This window comes from Phalangium opilio, unplaced genomic scaffold (assembly GCF_054372755.1).
Source record: "Phalangium opilio isolate 3A_F unplaced genomic scaffold, DU_Popi_V2 ptg000045l_1, whole genome shotgun sequence".
NCBI classification, from domain to species: Eukaryota; Metazoa; Arthropoda; class Arachnida; order Opiliones; family Phalangiidae; genus Phalangium; species Phalangium opilio.
In genome coordinates, this window is record NW_028324168.1 from 3,717,960 (window position 1) to 3,736,794 (window position 18,835).

The following is an 18,835-nucleotide window of genomic DNA, read 5'->3' on the forward strand; positions in this document are numbered from 1 at the left end:
AACTTCTTTTTGTAAATTACTAATTTACTAAGTAACGTTTTTTAAAAAGAAAAGATTTTAATCTTTTTTAACTTTTTTGTACGTGACTCTAAGATGTTCTTGTAAAGGTTGGGCTTCAGTTTCCATGGAAACGACACTCGTTAATGTGTCCTCATCAGTTAATTCAAGAACTCTTTCAATCTAAATGGGTATAAATTAGGTAAGTTTGTATGGCAATGGTGATAGGCTTAGCTAGAAAATTACTTTGGTAACTGCTGGATCTTTACTAAATGACATTCTAGCTACATTCGTGCTTGTAAGGGTTAATTTCTTATCAACAACTTCACCCTCTGATAACTCACTCACCCCTAATAATTGAAATATTTAAATTAGGTTTCGTGTTAATTAAGTGTACTTATAAGCCTTTTTTTTAACCAACCAAAGTTATGAGCTACCATGAAGGCTACTTTGTTAGAATCAATCTGGATTCTTAGGAAACCCTTTTCAAGGTGCATAAGATTACCCTTCTCAGCATGACGCGAAGATGCACTTTAATAATATATTTTGACAACTTAATTAATGCTTTTAAGTTCAATTTTTTAATTAAAATTAGATTAAAACAAACTTGTAATTGAGCAAGGGCTGTCCGACTTGCGAAAATTCAATTTGTTCCACATATTTTACATCAGTCATAGTTGGGAAAAATGCCTTGGCTTCGGTACTGTGCCATTTTCCAAGAAGCCATTCCAAGGGTTCGAGTGATTTGTGCATTGGAAAAGCCATTTTAAGGCTTAATTACCTTCTTAAACTTAACAATAAATAATATTTTTCCCAAAATTATGTTGTTTTGATTCCCTTTTGCAAGCGTGCATGCGTCTTTCGTAATCAAAACTTCCGGAAGGACAAGGCTTAACTTTCACCCCTAAAATTTGCGTGGGAAATTTGAATTTCACATAGAGATACAAGAGGAACAGTTGAGAGTCATTTTTGTGACGGTTTTAGGGCATTCGCCCCTTCGCATGTGTGATGGGGTGAAAGACTGGTGGCGCCCCCCTATCGACGAGCGAAGGAGTTATTAATAAGGATGAGCTTAGAGTAGTGGCACTCTATGTTAACTCCCTATAGGGCATAATAAGTCAAACCCTCGGAGATGCCATTACTCCATTTTACACGAGCTAAGAGCGGAAAAACGTATTTTATAAATTTTACACCTGTAAAATCTTTTAAAAACACTTGGAACTTGTATTTCTACTTACTTTCGAGGAAATACCACCGTTTTCTGAAGGTAAGAGTCTTTTTTTATACATTTATTAGTAATAAAAACATTTAAGGCGAGCTAAGCCTTGGTCTTGTAAAACACGGCAGATTAGTGATTAGCGCGAGAATTAGCGTCGTTTTCAAAATCACTCATCTGCCGTGTTTTACAAGACCAAGGCTTAGCTCGCCTTAAATGTTTTTATTACTAATAAATGTATAAAAAAAGACTCTTACCTTCAGGAAACGGTGGTATTTCCTCGAAAGTAAGTAGAAATACAAGTTCCAAGTGTTTTTAAAAGATTTTACAGGTGTAAAATTTATAAAATACGTTTTTCCGCTCTTAGCTCGTATAAAATGGAGTAATGGCATCTCCGAGGGTTTGACTTATTATGCCCTATAGGGAGTTAACATAGAGTGCCACTACTCCTTATTAATAACTCCTTCGCTCGTCGATAGGGGGCGCCACCAGTCATTCACCCTATCACACATGCGAAGGAGGAGAAGCGAAAAATCCCTCACAAAAACGTTCAAGGACCGCTTTCCCCAATAGTTTGTCTAGGCTTTAATAGTGTTATAATGTCTATGGAATTTCATATAATATCATATTACGGGGTCAAAGGTCAAGATATTTATTGCGTTGAAACTTGAAAGTTTTTTATTTTTAAGCGAGTGTACTTGAATTTTAAACCTTTTATTTATCACATTATTGCACATATTAAAGCAATGAAAAATTCTTTAATATACAGATTCATAAAGTTTATACATAATTATTAAAATTAAGCCATAACAGGATCAGCTGGAATATATTTCCTCTTTACTACATGGATTTTCTTGTTGAAGATGGTAACAGCATACAGATGGTCATCAAAGTTAACTGATAAAGGTAATTAAGTTAATTTTAATAGTAATTTACATCGGAACTAGGTTGGAAAACATACAAGAGAGCCTTTTGAACTTCTCATTTTTATCCGCTGTCATAACCAAATTGTGTTTCTCTGCCATTTTGACTATATTCATGATTATAGAGGCACGGCGCTCGTCATTCTCCATATCTCCTCCTGACTGAACGTTAAATAATTAGAAAAATTAACTGTATTAGTCTAATTAATGCAAAACTTACGGAATTAACAGCTCCATCCTCATTTATGACAAGATATCCAGTTTGGTGTGGGACGTTTTCAAGCATATTTAAGCTAGGAATGGTCATTTTGAAAATAATGCAAATTATAAAGCGAAAAACTAATTTAAAAGATAATATCAAACGCCGAAAACTAGAACCAATGGTTCCCAAATTTAGTTAAACTATCAACAATTAAAATTAAATTGACACCCAGACGAGGCTTAGCGTGTTGGGTGCGTTTTCTAGCAGACGCCGTGACCTATGATCTCTATCACGTGCTAATATTATGAAATGACGTAATTAGGCCTAATGTGTCTTGCAAAGTTAGGAAGCCAAGAAAAATCGGAAATTGTTATGAGGTAAATTGATTTTGATAGATAATAATATTTTACCTTTATTCGTTTCAAACTTAAGCCTTCGTTGTTATAAATAATTCTTATTATTATATTAAAACGCGTAAGTTAAGGTGAGCTAAATTACCTCGACTCTTAGCTAAGCCTTGGTCTTGTCTCTCCCCCAATTTTCCTGAAAATGGTGGTGGGACGTCTGTTAAAATTAATTTAATCGCGATGTTATCAGTTTTTTTAGCCCCGTTTAACTTAATCATATCTTTATTTGGAAATATACGTATCTCGTGTCGAAGTCCTTACCCTTTCCATTATATATTTTCTTTTACAGATAGCAACGTAACTTAATTAACGAGTAGCTATGAAGTGATTGTATGATATGAGGATTTTTCTCTAATTCTATTAAGACGACGCTTTAATGAAAAAACATTTACAAGTAGCGAAATTATGAGTTCATTAGTTAGAAATGCGCGTACAGATTACCACCTTGATACAAGAATTAGGAGGAGACATGTACCATTATTTAATCAACAGGTATGATCAGTTAATTACCCTGAAACTTACTTTTAAATTGTAAATTTTAAGTTATTGCATTGCATTTAATTTACAGAGACGTTTAAGACACTTAAAATGCTTGGTTGCTCGTAACATAACACCAAATATGGAAATGCAGGTCATTCCTAATGGGGTGTTTTTTACTTTACATCAAAATATTACCTCGGAAGGTAAATTTAATTTAACTTAACTTATTTTTGCTTTAAATTCAATATTAAAATTAATTTTGCAAAAATATTCTCAGCTTTTTATACTAGTGAAGTAGCTGAGGATTGTGTTGTAAGTTAAATTTTCAGGGTTCATACAAACCTGGAAAACAGGGAAAACCTGGAAAAATCAGGGAAATAAATAGTTGACCAAAACCTCAGGGAAAACTCAGGGAAATTTAGAATATTTAGTAAAATTTTTCCAGGGAAATAAATAGTTGACCAAAACCTCAGGGAAAACTCAGGGAAATTTAGAATATTTAGTATAATTCAGGGAAATCAGCGTCAAACAGGGGCCGAGTAATTAAGCAAAATGTTCGTAAACATCCCCTCCATAGGATTAACATTACACTATACTTTGGGGGCTCATAACTCTGGTTATATTAGAGATACGGGGATGTCCTTTTAGTATGTTATAGTCCTATTTGCCCCCCCCCCCCTCCGTTAACATTTGCTCCATAGGATACTCCATATACGGGAAAAACCTGAAAAACTCAGGGAAGTATATTGGGAAAAACCTCCCATAAATCTCAGGGAAATTTAAATTTCCAAAAGTTGTATGAACCCTGATTTTGATTTTATCAAAAGCTTGGATTGATTAATTTAATTCAATAATTAAAAATTAAGAATCCAGCTTGGAGGATGTTTGAATCATCAAGTTTCCCTGATGAAGTTAACACTTCAAATTGTTGTATCCTTAAATAATTTAACTCCGTAATTAATAATTAATTCTATCAGAGATTCATTAAAGAATGAATGTTTCCTTAACTCTAATTTTCAAAGATATTGCAGCTAAAGTATGGTTGCACTTTACAAATAAAAACTCTATTTGTGTAGTGGAATGGTTTGTTTACTTCAGTGGTTTAGTTTTCTTAGGAGAACAGGTAAACAATGCCAATTAGCCTTATTCCTGATCAGCGCCACCTGATAGCGGCGATTTTGAGAACTACTGTAAGCGGCAAGCCAATCAGATGTCGCTAAAATCTGGTGACGTCACTGACTGGCACTCTCGGGTCTTACCAAAAATGACGTCACCAGATTTTAGCGACATCTGTTTGGCTTGCCGCTTACAGTAGTTCTCAAAGTCACCGCTATGGGTAGATGGCGCTGATCAGGAATAAGGCTAATTATTTAAGTAGTAAAATTAGTTATAATAAATTTAATTTAACAGATTCCTAAAGAAGGGAAGAAATTTCGTCCAAATACTCTACTTTTTGGTACAGCCGAAGGTTTTTACGGAAGCCCAGATTGTTTGAATGTCCCTAATCTTTTGGATGATCCTGATTACTCCGTGAAAGAATCAGTACCCGCTGATCCATCCTCTATAAGAGTCTCTTACTCTGTTAATACCGTGCATAGGTAAGATCATAAGATGCCCTAGCCCATTCTTTTTGTTGTATTTTTGAGTAAATTAAGTTAATTAACTCTTTAACTTTGTAATTTAAAGGATTCAAACTGTACAAAGAGCTATAAAACAAACCCAAGCCACTGTTCGTCGTACCAGAAGTTTAATTCAGGAGAAAATGAAAGTCTCTAGCAATATTAGAGAGTGCCAAGCCAGAAGGGAACATTTGAGGATGAATATTGAAATGTTGAAAAAGGAAAAAGATGATCATATTAACAAAGTAGAGAATCAAAGGGCCAAAAAGAATGAGTTGTCAAAAGATGTAAAAGCTCTTAGTAAGTAATTAAATTCTAATTATTTAAAGTGTTATATTAATTAATTTCTAATTATTTAAAGTGTTATATTAATTAATTTCTAATTATTTAAAGTCTTAGATTAATTAAATTCTAATTATTTAAAGTCTTAGATTAATTAAATTCTAATTATTTAAAGTCTTAGATTAATTAAATTCTAATTATTTAAAGTGTTATATTAATTGAATTCTAATTATTTAAATTGTTAGATTAATTAATTTCTAATTATTTAAATTGTTAGATTAATTCATTTCTAATTATTTAAATTGTTAGATTAATTGAATTCTAATTATTTAAATTGTTAGATTAATTCATTTCTAATTATTTGAATTGTTAGATTAATTAATTTCTAATTATTCAAAGTGTTAGATTAATTAATTTCTAATTATTTGAATTGTTAGATTAATTAATTTTCAATTATTTGAATTGTTAGATTAATTAATTTTCAATTATTTAAATTGTTAGATTAATTAATTTCTAATTATTTGAATTGTTAGATTAATTAATTTCTAATTATTTGAATTGTTAGATTAATTAATTTCTAATTATTCAAAGTGTTAGATTAATTAATTTCTAATTATTTGAATTGTTAGATTAATTAATTTCCAATTATTTAAAGTGTTAGATTAATTAATTAATTTCCAATTATTTAAAGTGTTAGATTAATTAAATTAAATTCTAATTATTTAAAGTGTTAGATTAATTAAATTAAATTCTGTTCTTTTAGCTCTTGATCAGTTTTCAAAATTGGAACAATTATCCAAAGAACGTAGTCAAATAACTGATAAGAAGAGAGCTTATTTTGAAATGTGTGAAACCCTTCTTAAAACATCAGCTCAATTAACTCTGAGAAGGAAGCAATTAATATCGGAACTTTCTTGCATCTATCCTATAGTTGAGGTAAATTAAAATTAATATTTAGTCAATGATTAATGACTTCAAAAACTAATTTAAATTTTATGATTTGAATTAAAGTTTCCTGACAAAAAGGGTTTCAGTATTTGTGGAGTTCATTTGCCTCATTCTGAAGATTTTACTGGTAAATATTATAAATTGTTTTGTTAATGATTTAACTTAAGTATTTAAGAATAATATATAATTTAATTTTCACACGCAGGAAGGGATGAAAATATGATTGCAATTGCACTTGGATACGTGACACATCTAGTCTTGATGATTTCCCATTTTTTAAATGTTCCTCTCCGTTATCCTTTGCATCATTTGGGTTCCCGGTCCACCATTTTTGATTTAATCCTTGATAAAATTGCTGATAAAGATAGAGAGTAAGTTAAAGAGAATTAAAATTTAATTTTTATGTTTCAAAGAGTTAAAATAAAAATATGTTTTTAAACCAAAAATAATAATTATCATATTTAGATTTCCATTATTCTCAAGAGGAAAGGACAGAATGCATTTTTTCTATGGTGTTTATCTTCTAAATAAAAATATAGCACAGTTAAGGCAATATTGTGCATTAGGAACACAAGATTTGAGATTAACGCTGGCCAATCTTCACAGTCTAATTGAATTAAGACTCAGTATTAAGAAGTAAGTTCATTTACTGTTTTTTAAGCTTATTATTTACTGTTTTTTAAGCTTATTATTTACTGTTTTTTAAGCTTATTATTTACTGTTTTTTAAGCTTATTATTTGTTGTTTTTAAGCTTATTATTTGTTGTTTTTAAGCTTATTATTTACTGTTTTTTAAGCTTATTATTTGTTGTTTTTAAGCTTATTATTTGTTGTTTTTAAGCTTATTATTTGTTGTTTTTTAAGCTTATTATTTGTTGTTTTTAAGCTTATTATTTACCGTTTTTTAAGCTTATTATTTACCGTTTTTTAAGCTTATTATTTACCGTTTTTTAAGCTTATTATTTACTGTTTTTTAAGCTTATTATTTACTGTCTTTTAAGCTTATTATTTACTGTTTTTTAAGCTTATTATTTACTGTTTTTTAAGCTTATTATTTGTTGTTTTTTAAGCTTATTATTTACTGTTTTTTCAGCTTATTATTTGTTGTTTTTAAGCTTATTATTTGTTGTTTTTTAAGCTTATTATTTGTTGTTTTTAAGCTTATTATTTGTTGTTTTTAAGCTTATTATTTGTTGTTTTTTAAGCTTATTATTTACCGTTTTTTAAGCTTATTATTTACCGTTTTTTAAGCTTATTATTTACTGTTTTTTAAGCTTATTATTTGCCATTATTTAAGCTTATTATTTGCCATTATTTAAGCTTATTATTTGCCACTATTTAAGCTTATTATTTGCCATTATTTAAGCTTATTATTTACCACTATTTAAGCTTATTATTTGCCATTATTTAAGCTTATTATTTGCCATTATTTAAGCTTATTATTTGCCATTATTTAAGCTGTTTATTTGCCATTATTTAAGCTGTTTATTTGCCATTATTTAAGCTGTTTATTTGCCATTATTTATGCTGTTTATTTGCCATTATTTAAGCTGTTTATTTGCCATTATTTAAGCTGTTTATTTGCCATTATTTAAGCTGTTTATTTGCCATTATTTAAGCTGTTTATTTGCCATTATTTAAGCTGTTTATTTGCCATTATTTAAGCTGTTTATTTGCCATTATTTAAGCTTATTATTTGCCATTATTTAAGCTTATTATTTGCCATTATTTAAGCTTATTATTTGCCATTATTTAAGCTTATTATTTGCCATTATTTAAGCTGTTTATTTTCCATTATTTAAGCTGTTTATTTTCCATTATTTAAGCGGTTTATTTTCCATTATTTAAGCGGTTTATTTGCCATTATTTAAGCGGTTTATTTGCCATTATTTAAGCGGTTTATTTGCCATTATTTAAGCTGTTTATTTGCCATTATTTAAGCTGTTTATTTGCCATTATTTAAGCGGTTTATTTGCCATTATTTAAGCTGTTTATTTGCCATTATTTAAGCTGTTTATTTGCCAGTATTTAAGCTGTTTATTTGCCATTATTTAAGCTTATTATTTGCCATTATTTAAGCTTATTATTTGCCATTATTTAAGCTTATTATTTGCCATTATTTAAGCTTATTATTTGCCATTATTTAAGCTGTTTATTTTCCATTATTTAAGCTGTTTATTTTCCATTATTTAAGCTGTTTATTCGCCATTATTTAAGCTGTTTATTTGCCATTATTTTAAGCGTCTTATTTACCAATTAACTAGCGAGCAATATAGTGGAAACATTCCTTATGCCAGCGTCTTCCAAAACTCTCTTTCATCTCCGAGTCCCCAACCGCCCTTACAACAAGTACAAATCAAAAATGACGCGTCACACGAAGGATTAACAATGCCGTCTCAAAATGGTTTAAACCCCCCTGATAACAATCGTGGAGGAAATATTCTCGAATTGGAACAAGATGTAGCTGCGCAAACCAGAGCTGAAATGGTGGCTACTTTAGAACGCGAGATGGCAACTATGACACCAACTCCTACGCATCAAGGTAATGGTAACGCGTGCGCGACAACTCAACCCATTCCCGGTATTAAAAATAATATAGCTGTCGGTAAAGAAAACGGTAATTTAAGTTGTTCTTTGGACAAGGGATTAAACGAAATAAGAATTTTACAATTAAAAATGGCCAAAGGTGAGAGTTTAGAGGAGGAAAGGACAATTAAAGAAGTCAAGCCTAGTTCACACGCCGAATTATTCGCTTTTAAAGGGGGCATTCAACATAATAGCGTGCCGGATTTATCTTCTTTAGCTACCGAAGTTTCTACTAAAGACGATATAGATAATCTTAAAAATGTTCCCGAAAGTTTCGAACATCATCATACTTTGAATATTAGAAGTTCCGATAGCGTTAAAGACTCTGATGATGAACTATTAGATTGTCAGAGCTAGTTTATACTTTCTAGTCGATATTATTCATTGAAATTGAATTTTATTTTAAAACTTTAATGAAATGAAACGAACTTAAATTTATATTGGTTGTTTATTTTTTTTTTTTTTTTCGGGAGGTACTATTGGATGGTAAGTGACGCGTCTATTTGCTATTATATTATATATATTTATGATAAACGGTGCTCTAATTTGCTCCATAAACTATAAAAGTGTGGTTTAAATACTTTAAAACCGACCGCGGTTGCTTGAGAATAAAATTAGTGTTAATTACATTACTTAAATACTTTTAGATTAATTAATGATTGGATGGAATTAGCCTTATTCCTGATCAGCGCCATCTACCCATAGCGGTGACTTTGAGAACTACTGTAAGCGGCAAGCCAATCAGATGTCGCTAAAATCTGGTGACGCCATTTTTGGTAAGACCCGAGAGTGCCAGTCAGTGACGTCACCAGATTTTAGCGACATCTGATTGGCTTGCCGCTTACAGTAGTTCTCAAAGTCGCCGCTATGGGTAGGTGGCGCTGATCAGGAATAAGGCTAATTAAATAAGTTATAAGGGAATTTAATTTAATGCTGCGGGGAAACAACCTTAAATTATAATTATTCTAATTTTCTATTATTTAATCAGCTTTAGGCTTTTTTTAATTAATAATCCCTAATTATTCTTAATTTACATTATTTAGGCTTAGCCGTTTTGTTTAATATTGTTCAATATACGAGCTGTGATACGTTAGATTAGTACTTTAGAATAATGAAACAAAAATGACAATAAAAAATTAAAAAGCTAGGAGATTTTCTTTTGGTTTATATTTTTATGGACAGACATATCTTTTTTAGCGACCCAGCGAGCGACTTGTACATTTAAATATTATATAGTAATTTAGCTTCTATGAAGCTCTAAAACATTTAAATTGTACACGCCTATTTTTGCCAGAAGGTAGACTATCGGGGGGGGGGGGGGGGAGAAGATTTATGAAAGGTTTCAAAATTAAATATTAGCCTAGGCCTAAATGCCCTCGCGTAAACCACTTTTTGTAGGATATGAACCTAGAAAGAAACTAACCCAAAAAAAGCGTAATATATTTTCACTTTTGTAAATTATATCGGTATAAATATTGTAAATATATAGGTAGAGGGTTTAAAAAGATAAAAGAAACAAATATGGTTTGTGATAAAATTAATTATTTCGAATTCCAAGATATTTATCTTAATTAAATCGTATTATTGAAAATAATAATGTAAAAAGAAAATAACAACAACCCGAGATAAAATAAATTCATTAAATAAAATATTTTGTAATTTAATTTATTCCGTGTTCCACGTAGAGCTGGTTGGTTCCATGAACGCTGGATCTCTAAAGGGACCGGAAAACGCCCACCTTCCACTGTACAAACCGAGTCCTCTCTAGCATAGCGTCGGGGGAAGGGATGGGGGTTGTGAATTTGGGAACACTCAAGGCCATTCGGTCTTTTGTGATTCTGAATAAACCTATTGAAAAGAAATTTAAACGACCTTGGCCGTACCCGTTTTTTTTATTTATTTTTTACAAAGCAAACGTGCTATAGAGAAAAATCTATTCCGTTTACCAGTCCCTTTAGAAATCCAGCGTTCATGTTGGTTCAGACCTGATACTGCTGCTTGTAAAAAAAAAAATAAAGATTTTGTGCTTTCAATCCCGCTCCCCTATTTCAAAATTCAAAGAAATCGAGGGGAATTTTTAAAAAGCAAAAGCAAGTATATACCGAGGTTATATTTAAAATGGTCTCAAGGCGGTGAAGTTACGTGTATTTCTCCACAAATCGAGAAGAATTTTAGAAGAAAGTACTAGCTTATGACCCCGGATATTACAATTATAACGTAAGTAAATTTTTTGAAGTATTAAGGGTTATAATTTTTTGTTAGGGTATAGAGGGGCTATTCACTCTGATTTTTTTTTTGTATTTCTTTTAATGTTTATTTCGTTTTACCACTGTTAAAGGATGCACGTCGTGGGGGTACTCACTCACGTTTTCCCTTCGTGTTATTATAATTATAACAGAAGTAAAAAAAATTGAAGTAATAATTTTAAAACAAAGGTAGCGCATCGAGGGGCTATTCACTAAAATTTTTTGTACTCCTGTTAAGTACAGTACGATGTGGCTACTATTACGAGCCCAGCCCTTGGGTCGTCTTGTTATAAGGTAGTTTATTTACTCAAGTAAGTATTAAGGGTTATAATTTTTTATTAGGGCATAGAGGGGCTATTCACTCTTTTTCTGGATTTCTTTTAATGAATATTTTGTTTTACCACTGTTAAAGGATGCACGTCGTGGGGGTACTCACTCACTTTTTATAATTATAACAGAAGTAAAAAAATTGAAGTAATAATTTTAAAACAATTAAAGGTTGCGCATCGAGGGGCTATTCACTAAAATTTTCTGTACTCCTGTTAAGTACAGTACGATGTGGCTACTATTACGAGCCCAGCCCTTGGGCCGTCTTGTTATAAGGTAGTTTATTTACTCAAGTAAGTATTAAGGGTTATAATTTTTTATTAGGGCATAGAGGGGCTATTCACTCTTTTTTTTTTGGATTTCTTTTAATGAATATTTTGTTTTACCACTGTTAAAGGATGCACGTCGTGGGGGTACTCACTCACTTTTTATAATTATAACAGAATTAAAAAAATTGAAGTAATAATTTTAAAACAATTAAAGGTAGCGCATCGAGGGGCTATTCACTAAAATTTTCTGTACTCCTGTTAAGTACAGTACGATGTGGCTACTATTACGAGCCCAGCCCAAGTCTTAAGGGTTATAATTCTTTTATTAGGGCATAGAGGGGCTATTCACTCTGATTTTTTTTTTTGGATTTCTTTTAATGAATATTTCGTTTTACCACTGTTAAAGGATGCACGTCGTGGGGGTACTCACTCACGTTTTCCCTTCGTGTCACACTATTATAATTATAACAGAAGTAAAAAAATTGAAGTAATAATTTTAAAACAAAGGTAGCGCATCGAGGGGCTATTCACTAAAATTTTCTGTACTCCTGTTAAGTACAGTACGATGTGGCTACTATTACGAGCCGAGCCCTTGGGTCGTCTTCTTACAAGGTAGTTTAGTTACTTAAATAAGTATTAAGTGTTATAATTTTTCGTTAGGGCATAGAGGGGCTATTCACTCTGATTTTTTTTGTATTTCTTTTAATGGGTATTTCGCTTTACCACTGTTAAAGGATGCACGTCGTGGGGGTACTCACTCACGTTTTCCCTTCGTGTCACACTATTATAATTATAACAGAAGTAAAAAAATTGAAGTAAGAATTTTAAAACAATTAAAGGTAGCGCATCGAGGGGCTATTCACTAAAATTTTCTGTACTCCTGTTAAGTACAGTACGATGTGGCTACTATTACGAGCCGAGCCCTTGGGTCGTCTTGTTACAAGGTAGTTTAGTTACTTAAGTATTAAGGGTTATAATTTTTTGTTAGGGCATAGAGGGGCTATTCACTCTGATTTTTTGTATTTATTTTAATGGGTATTTCGTTTTATCACTGTTAAAGGATGCACGTCGTGGGGGTATTCACTCACGTTTTCCTTTCGTGTTATAATTATAACAGAAGTAAAAAAATTGAAGTAATAATTTTAAAACAATTAAAGGTAGCGCATCGAGGGGGAAAATTCTAAGCCGATTAAAATTTGTTAATAATAGAAATTTTCTTTTTATTTTCAGTACCTGGACTCAACAGTCAGAAGTTACACGTTTATAAAAATATTTTTATCATTTTCATTATTAATCTTTTTAATAAATCCTAATGTATTAATGAAATATATTTCAAAATAAAAACTTGCATTAATATTTATAAAATATTTTTTGATAAAATTATTTCTATTTATAAGCTTATTAATTATAGTTATGGCGTCAAATAATAAAAAGAATAACAGACTTTAAACCAAAGTTATAATGAATGATTACCACATTTTTGAAAAGTATTTTAATTACAAATTTTTATTAAGTCCGAATGTATCTATGTATCTGATGGAATATATTTCGAAATAAAATATTGCATTGCTATTTATAAGTCTGCCTGATAAATTTATTTTTACTTGTAAGCTTACTAATTATAGTTAGTGACTAAGGTATAGAAACTTGAAGCATACCCTCTGCTAGAGTATGATTAAAATGCTTTCCCAACATGTTGACGTGAGACACGTGACACACTCTTAATAAACAGTCAGAATAACTGACTTTATCCAATGAATATTTTGAATACAGTATGAATGATTTTATTCGAAGTGCATTGGACTGAAGCATGACATAGCAGGCACACAAAACTAATGCTTATAGTATTTAATTTAGCTAGTGCTGGTTACATAAAAGTGTATGTGTGATAGTGAACGGATTAATCAAACCCGGTCACGTGACCTGTGACGTCAAGTCACGTCACTGAGGTAATTGACTTGTGACGTCACGACAGTTGTTAATGGTAATAGGCAATGACTATCCATTCAGTATACCTAGCGTTCATTCATTTAGGCCTAGCGGTGTTCAGCTATTTGGATTTCGTGCCTGGGGTATGGCGCACCCGAGTCCGCGCATAGGAGCTTTTAGCGCCCCCCGACGTTGGAAATTTACCTAGTTGATCGTTACGTGTCAACCGGCTCATTTCGTTGCCTGGAAGCCGTCGAGGAAAGTCGCTTGGAAAAAACCTGTCCCGCTCAGTTGATCGTTACGGGTCAGCCGGTTCATTCGTTGCCTGGAAACCGTCGAGGAAGTCGCTGGAAAAACCTTTCGCGCTTTTGAAGTTGATACTTGATCCTTCCGCCATTTCGATGATCGTTTTTCCCGAGGACGCAAGCTGAATTCGACGCTCTCAACTTGGCGGCCATTGCTTGGCCTCGTGGTGCTTTAACAGTCCGTAAGCCTAACTTTATAATAATCCAAACTCATCTAGCCCCCCTTAAATTATTTATTTTATTTCAAGTGTTTAAATTAATTAGGTTGTGTAAAATGTTAGTAAATTTTATTTATTTATTAAAAATCAAGTACCACAAATAAAATTTTACAACGAGATGTTGGACAAGAGAGAATCCCTTAATAATTAGTTTAGGGCCTATCATTATTAGATATTAAGTGGGGTACGTAATTAATTTAGATATAAAGCGACAGATTTTCGGAGATTAGGTCCAGCCGAGAGAATTTTAGAACACGAGGCCCTAGTTATTCAAGGGGGTCGGTCTGTGGGAATAGTTATAAAATAAATAAATAAATAGCGGGATTTCGTAAATTTAGTTTAGGGGCTATTATTAATTTAGAGATAAAGCGAATGATTTTCGAAAATAGTTCCGCTGAGATATTTTCAGACACGAGGCCAGTTGCCCTAAGCCTTGTCCCATTTAAACCCTAGTTATTTACGGGGTCGGTCTGTGGGAATAGTTTAGGGGCTATTATTAATTAATTTAGAGATAAAGCGACTGAGTTTCTAAAATCAAGTTCCGCAGAGATAATTGTAAGACACGAGGACAGTTGCCCTAAGCCTTAGTTAAGCCTTGTCCCATTTCGACTCTAGTTTTTATTTATGGGTTCTACCTGTGGCAAGAGTTTTAAATAAATAAATGGCAGGTTTATTATTAAGCTATTAAAAGGGGCACGCAATTTAAATAAATGGACGGTTTTCCTAAAATTAATTTAGGGGATATTTTAAATTATTTTCATTATTAAGTTACATAATTTAAAATTAAATGGCAGATTTCCTAAAATAATGTTCTACCCAATTATGGGAAATAATTAGTTAGCCAGAGTATTCATTTAATTCAGGGTGGGAATCATGGTGGTCAAGCTTTTCTTCAATACGGGATGGCAATTGGTCTTTCTCTCTAAATTTAGTAGCCAGTTTTTTAATAAAGGACCGCCCAAAAGTAGGCAATAGTTTAAGATGTGTTATTAATATATTTTCATTTATAGATGCAGCTGATATTCTTGGATTTTTCTGTGGCTGGTCATTATGAGATGTATCTTTCCCGATGACTTATCATTCCTGATGACATCCTTTGTTGAATTGACGTTGACGCTGACTTCCGCTGTTCTGGACTCTCTATGTATCATTCCTGATGACATGCTCCGTTGGATTCACGTTACATGATGTCTTGTGGACTTGCTCTTGCTCTCAGCGCTGACTTAAAAAAATATGGAGGAAATCATCGAAGCTAGAAGACACAAAATACATTTTTTTTACTTGCAATTTTTCCATGTAACCACTTAACTTAATTTTTTTGCTTCCAAATTTTATTTGTAACTACTTATTATTTTTTTTTGCGTTCAAACTTTAACTTACAACATTCTTTAATATTTTTTTTGTTCGAAATTTTTGTAAACACTTGGTTTTTTTGTTTCTTATTGAATAAATTTTGCCTTAAACCTCGTTCTTTCTTTTCTTTAAATATTTACGATACTAGACTTGGTTTCAATTTTTTAATGTCTGGACTTAGGGAGCTTTTTTTGACCCTTTTTAGGCTTATTAATTTATAAAATAGAAAAAAAAAGCCATAAAAATAATTTTTTTATAAAATAGAAAAAAAAAAGCCATAAAAATAATTTTTTTTAAAAAAAAAATAAAATATTTATTAAGTAAATCGATTGATTTTTTTGAACCGAGTCTAGTATCGAAACTTTTTATTGACCACAAGTTACCAGGCCTAACGTCAGGCCTGCGGGCCCAATTTAAATTTAACAAGTCCCTGTTCAACTCGGGAATCATTAAATTTAAACTAAGGCCCGCTGTGGAGCCCCCAAAACCAGGAAACTTCGTCCTTAGCATGGGATTTCCAATGAAAGTCCACTTGCAGACGTCCACTTCTTCCTGCGCAAGAAAAATTCGAATTAATATTTGGAAAAAATGGCAAACGAATAAAACGAATAAAATTAATTACCTTAATACGAAAATCCACTCGAGTATTCTCGCATGATGCGACGCAAAAAGTTCCGGCATAAGACAAATGACTATTTGGCAATGGCACACTCGTAACATTAATAGTGAAAGAATACCATAAAAAGCTAAGCCTCGCCTTAAACCCGCTTAAAATCGTGTTTACTTTTAAAGGACAAAGCGTATAAGCAACCTTCTACCTTAAACCTAAATCAGGAATTTATTTAGATCCTACAAAACTCCCTCAACGAGTTGCCAAACGTTTTTCCTCTAAAAATATAACTAAAACCACAAACTAGATACCTTAATACCGCAAAGGGAATCTCACCCTTGAAATCCTGATTACGCGTTCATTATTCTTAAAAGGGAGGGCTAGGACCAGTGTTCACCTATTTCATAATTAAGATTTTATTCATGTCCTGGCGCAAAAAAAGAATCCCTAAAAATAAAAGGACACAAGCCGCTTTCCTTCTAAGAATAAATATAATAATAAATAATAAACTAAATACCCTAATAATTGTATAATAAGATTTAATTATTGCTACGCACCAAGTGCCTAAACTGTTTAACAAGCTGTCTAAATAGCTTTCATAATGAGATTCCCTTTCAACGGATAAAATCGAAGTCTAGACCTGAATTTAGAATGGAATTGACCTGGGGTTATTGACCTAATACTTTCACAATTATTATTAATAAGATTTAATTATTGCTATGCGCTAAATGCCTAAAATGTTTAACAAGCTATCTAAATAGCTTTCATAGTGAAATTCAGTTTCAACGGATATAATCAAAGTGTAGACCTGATTTATATTGCATGCCATTGCCAAATAGTAAGGTATTCATTCTAGAATCCAACGTAAATTGCTTCTTTGGAAACGGATGATAACATAGCTAAAATAAAATAAAATTCAAACAATCAAATACAATCTAAAATTATTATAATCTTAAATGGCACAAGTATTCAGAATAACATTCAGTTTACTTTCAAATAAATCATTTACCATAACTAGATTTAGGGTCAATTTTGAAATATTTAACAATTTAGGGGATAAATAATCATTTTGAATTACTTTTAAACTAACTAAATAGATCAAATAGTAAAACCAGGAATAAAGACGATTCAAACATTTAATAAGACTAATTTCAAATATTTTGATTAAGTATGACACAAATGTTGATCGTGAATACATGTGCCAATTTACAATAAAAGCTAAAAATCCTTAGGACCTGCTAAAAATTAGCCATTTGAATCTAAATCACAAATCCCCAAACTTATACAGTGCTGATACTCATTCATACGCTCAATTTTAGTTGAATAAGTGACTAATTTATGTAAAAATAATAAGCAAAAAGTGACTAAATGGGACCAAATTAAGCTCTTAAAAAGGGCCGGGTCAAACTTTTTGGGTTTGATCAAATGTGATGTTGCTATATTTCCATTTAAACCATCATCAATCTACTTTGTATCAGCTCTGCAAATAGTGCTGTTAACGTGAAAACTAATGGGCCCGACAACCATATTTACAGCAATAGATTTGTTAATTGAAAACATTTTAGAGAACTACCGTTTATACAAGCACTTAAAAACCTCATTTCGGTCTGCCGTTAAAGGTTTTCTACTTGCTTCGGTTAAAGGCAATATAGGCCATTAACTTTGGCAAAAAAGTGCATTAGTTGGTAACCAATATATAAAACCAATCAAGGCTCAAGTTTTCTTCAAAAAGACAGTCGTAATTAACAAACCTAGTTTTGCACAGTTAAATTTATCATTTGCAATGCTTAAAGGAAAGCGCGGCTCCATCATCACCCCTACACTAACCTTCTGGAGTGGACACAAATTTTACCTTGCCAAAGGCAGGAACCCATCAGACCTAATGCATTAGGTCCCATTGGTTCCTGCCTTTGGCTTAACTAGCCTTTAGCAAGCTTAGCCACTGTGTAGTAGAAATGCCAATTTTAAGGGGCACCAACGGAGCCGCGCTTTCCTTTAATTTCCATTAGGTTGCTATAAAACTTTGGTATTTAATCTAAATTAAGCCTTAAAATATAAATATAATCAAAATATTTACCAGCAAAGATCTCTTTAGCCCAGAACTGAAAATGGCTGAATCTCGCCGGAACTGGGCAACGCCCCGAAGATTTGCCAAGGCTTAGCGATAAATAAAAACCCTATTTTTTGCACCGTAAACCATAAATTTTCCACTTGAAACGCTTAATTTCCATTCGGTTGCGATAAAACTTTGGTATTTAATCTAAATTAACCCTTAAAATATAAATAAAATCAAAATATTTACCAGTTAAAATCGCACAGAAAAACGAAGCAGCAAGTTCCCCATCAAACGCCAAAAGAACCCAGATTGGATAAGCTTATTGCTTCCAAACATAGACCGCTAGATGGCGCTGCAGAGTTGCTCAAAACGAAATTAAGCAGATTTCAAAATATAGCGGGAGCGTGCGTCTCAATTTTATTGTTTCTTTTTTCTAGTGTAATTAATAATTTAGTTAATTATAATATAATAATGTCTTCTAAACAGCCCAAAACACTATTCTCCACTTTTTAAAAAGCGGTACCGGAGTTAACGGATTCCTACAGCGGGAAAACCACCCTATAAACATGTTTGTCTAATAAGTTGAAACCTCAAATCATAATGATCAAAAACCAATTCTTATGAAACTTAAACTTAGCATTTTTAATTTTACACGGGACCCAGTTTTACGTGGAAAATGAACTACAGTTGATCTAGATCAAGTAAAAGTTCTGAAATTCAAAGTATAATATATTCCAAAAAATTTGTTCGTTTTTGGCCTAATTATTCCTGTTCTTAATTAGATAATTAGTAAAATAAAAATAGTAATGAAGAAAGAAGACGCTATAGGTTTAGCCACCCCACAAATAGGGTGTCCTGTAAG

At 31.9% G+C, this 18,835-nt stretch overlaps 3 protein-coding genes and 2 long non-coding RNA genes across 10 annotated transcripts; 2 read left to right on the forward strand and 3 right to left on the reverse strand.

The window, feature by feature from the left end:
• Positions 1–49: 49 nt before the first annotated feature.
• On the reverse strand, positions 50–919 carry LOC149676795 (peroxynitrite isomerase THAP4-like). Its single transcript, XM_089838451.1, has 4 exons — positions 605–919; positions 419–528; positions 244–347; positions 50–180 (listed from the first exon to the last, which is right to left on the reverse strand). Exons 1-4 carry the CDS (start codon positions 760–762, stop codon positions 58–60), a joined length of 495 nt encoding a protein of 164 aa, XP_089694577.1. The 5' UTR covers positions 763–919; the 3' UTR covers positions 50–57.
• Positions 920–1,911: 992 nt separating this feature from the next.
• On the reverse strand, positions 1,912–2,905 carry Lamtor4 (Late endosomal/lysosomal adaptor, MAPK and MTOR activator 4). 3 transcript variants are annotated; one of them, XM_089838482.1, is made up of 4 exons: positions 2,749–2,905; positions 2,357–2,429; positions 2,175–2,298; positions 1,912–2,110 (listed from the first exon to the last, which is right to left on the reverse strand). In XM_089838482.1, exons 2-4 carry the CDS (start codon positions 2,420–2,422, stop codon positions 2,013–2,015), a joined length of 288 nt encoding a protein of 95 aa, XP_089694608.1. In that variant the 5' UTR covers positions 2,423–2,429; positions 2,749–2,905; the 3' UTR covers positions 1,912–2,012. The 3 variants fall into 3 exon arrangements, with proteins under 3 accessions (XP_089694608.1, XP_089694609.1, XP_089694606.1); XM_089838483.1 differs by having other exon boundaries at positions 2,837–2,855; XM_089838480.1 differs by lacking the exon at positions 2,749–2,905 and having other exon boundaries at positions 2,357–2,618.
• On the forward strand, positions 1,980–10,309 carry Uvrag (UV-resistance associated gene). 2 transcript variants are annotated; one of them, XM_089838327.1, is made up of 13 exons: positions 1,980–2,119; positions 3,035–3,237; positions 3,314–3,428; positions 3,503–3,537; positions 4,092–4,155; positions 4,248–4,348; positions 4,636–4,823; positions 4,912–5,144; positions 5,890–6,062; positions 6,138–6,201; positions 6,280–6,445; positions 6,540–6,710; positions 8,339–10,309. In XM_089838327.1, the coding sequence occupies exons 2-13, from the start codon at positions 3,151–3,153 to the stop codon at positions 9,015–9,017; spliced, it is 2,076 nt and encodes a 691-aa protein (XP_089694453.1). In that variant the 5' UTR covers positions 1,980–2,119; positions 3,035–3,150; the 3' UTR covers positions 9,018–10,309. The 2 variants fall into 2 exon arrangements, with proteins under 2 accessions (XP_089694453.1, XP_089694452.1); XM_089838326.1 differs by lacking the exon at positions 1,980–2,119 and adding an exon at positions 2,609–2,715.
• Positions 10,310–13,575: 3,266 nt separating this feature from the next.
• On the forward strand, positions 13,576–15,421 carry LOC149676798 (uncharacterized). The gene is made up of 2 exons (XR_016366634.1): positions 13,576–13,918; positions 14,965–15,421. It is a non-coding gene; the product is annotated as an uncharacterized LOC149676798 (long non-coding RNA).
• On the reverse strand, positions 14,018–18,298 carry LOC149676799 (uncharacterized). 3 transcript variants are annotated; one of them, XR_016366638.1, is made up of 4 exons: positions 18,220–18,298; positions 17,995–18,163; positions 15,930–16,816; positions 14,018–15,859 (listed from the first exon to the last, which is right to left on the reverse strand). It is a non-coding gene; the product is annotated as an uncharacterized LOC149676799 (long non-coding RNA). The 3 variants fall into 3 exon arrangements; XR_016366639.1 differs by having other exon boundaries at positions 17,995–18,136; positions 18,220–18,282; XR_016366637.1 differs by lacking the exon at positions 18,220–18,298 and having other exon boundaries at positions 17,995–18,212.
• Between the last annotated feature and the right edge of the window lie 537 nt (positions 18,299–18,835).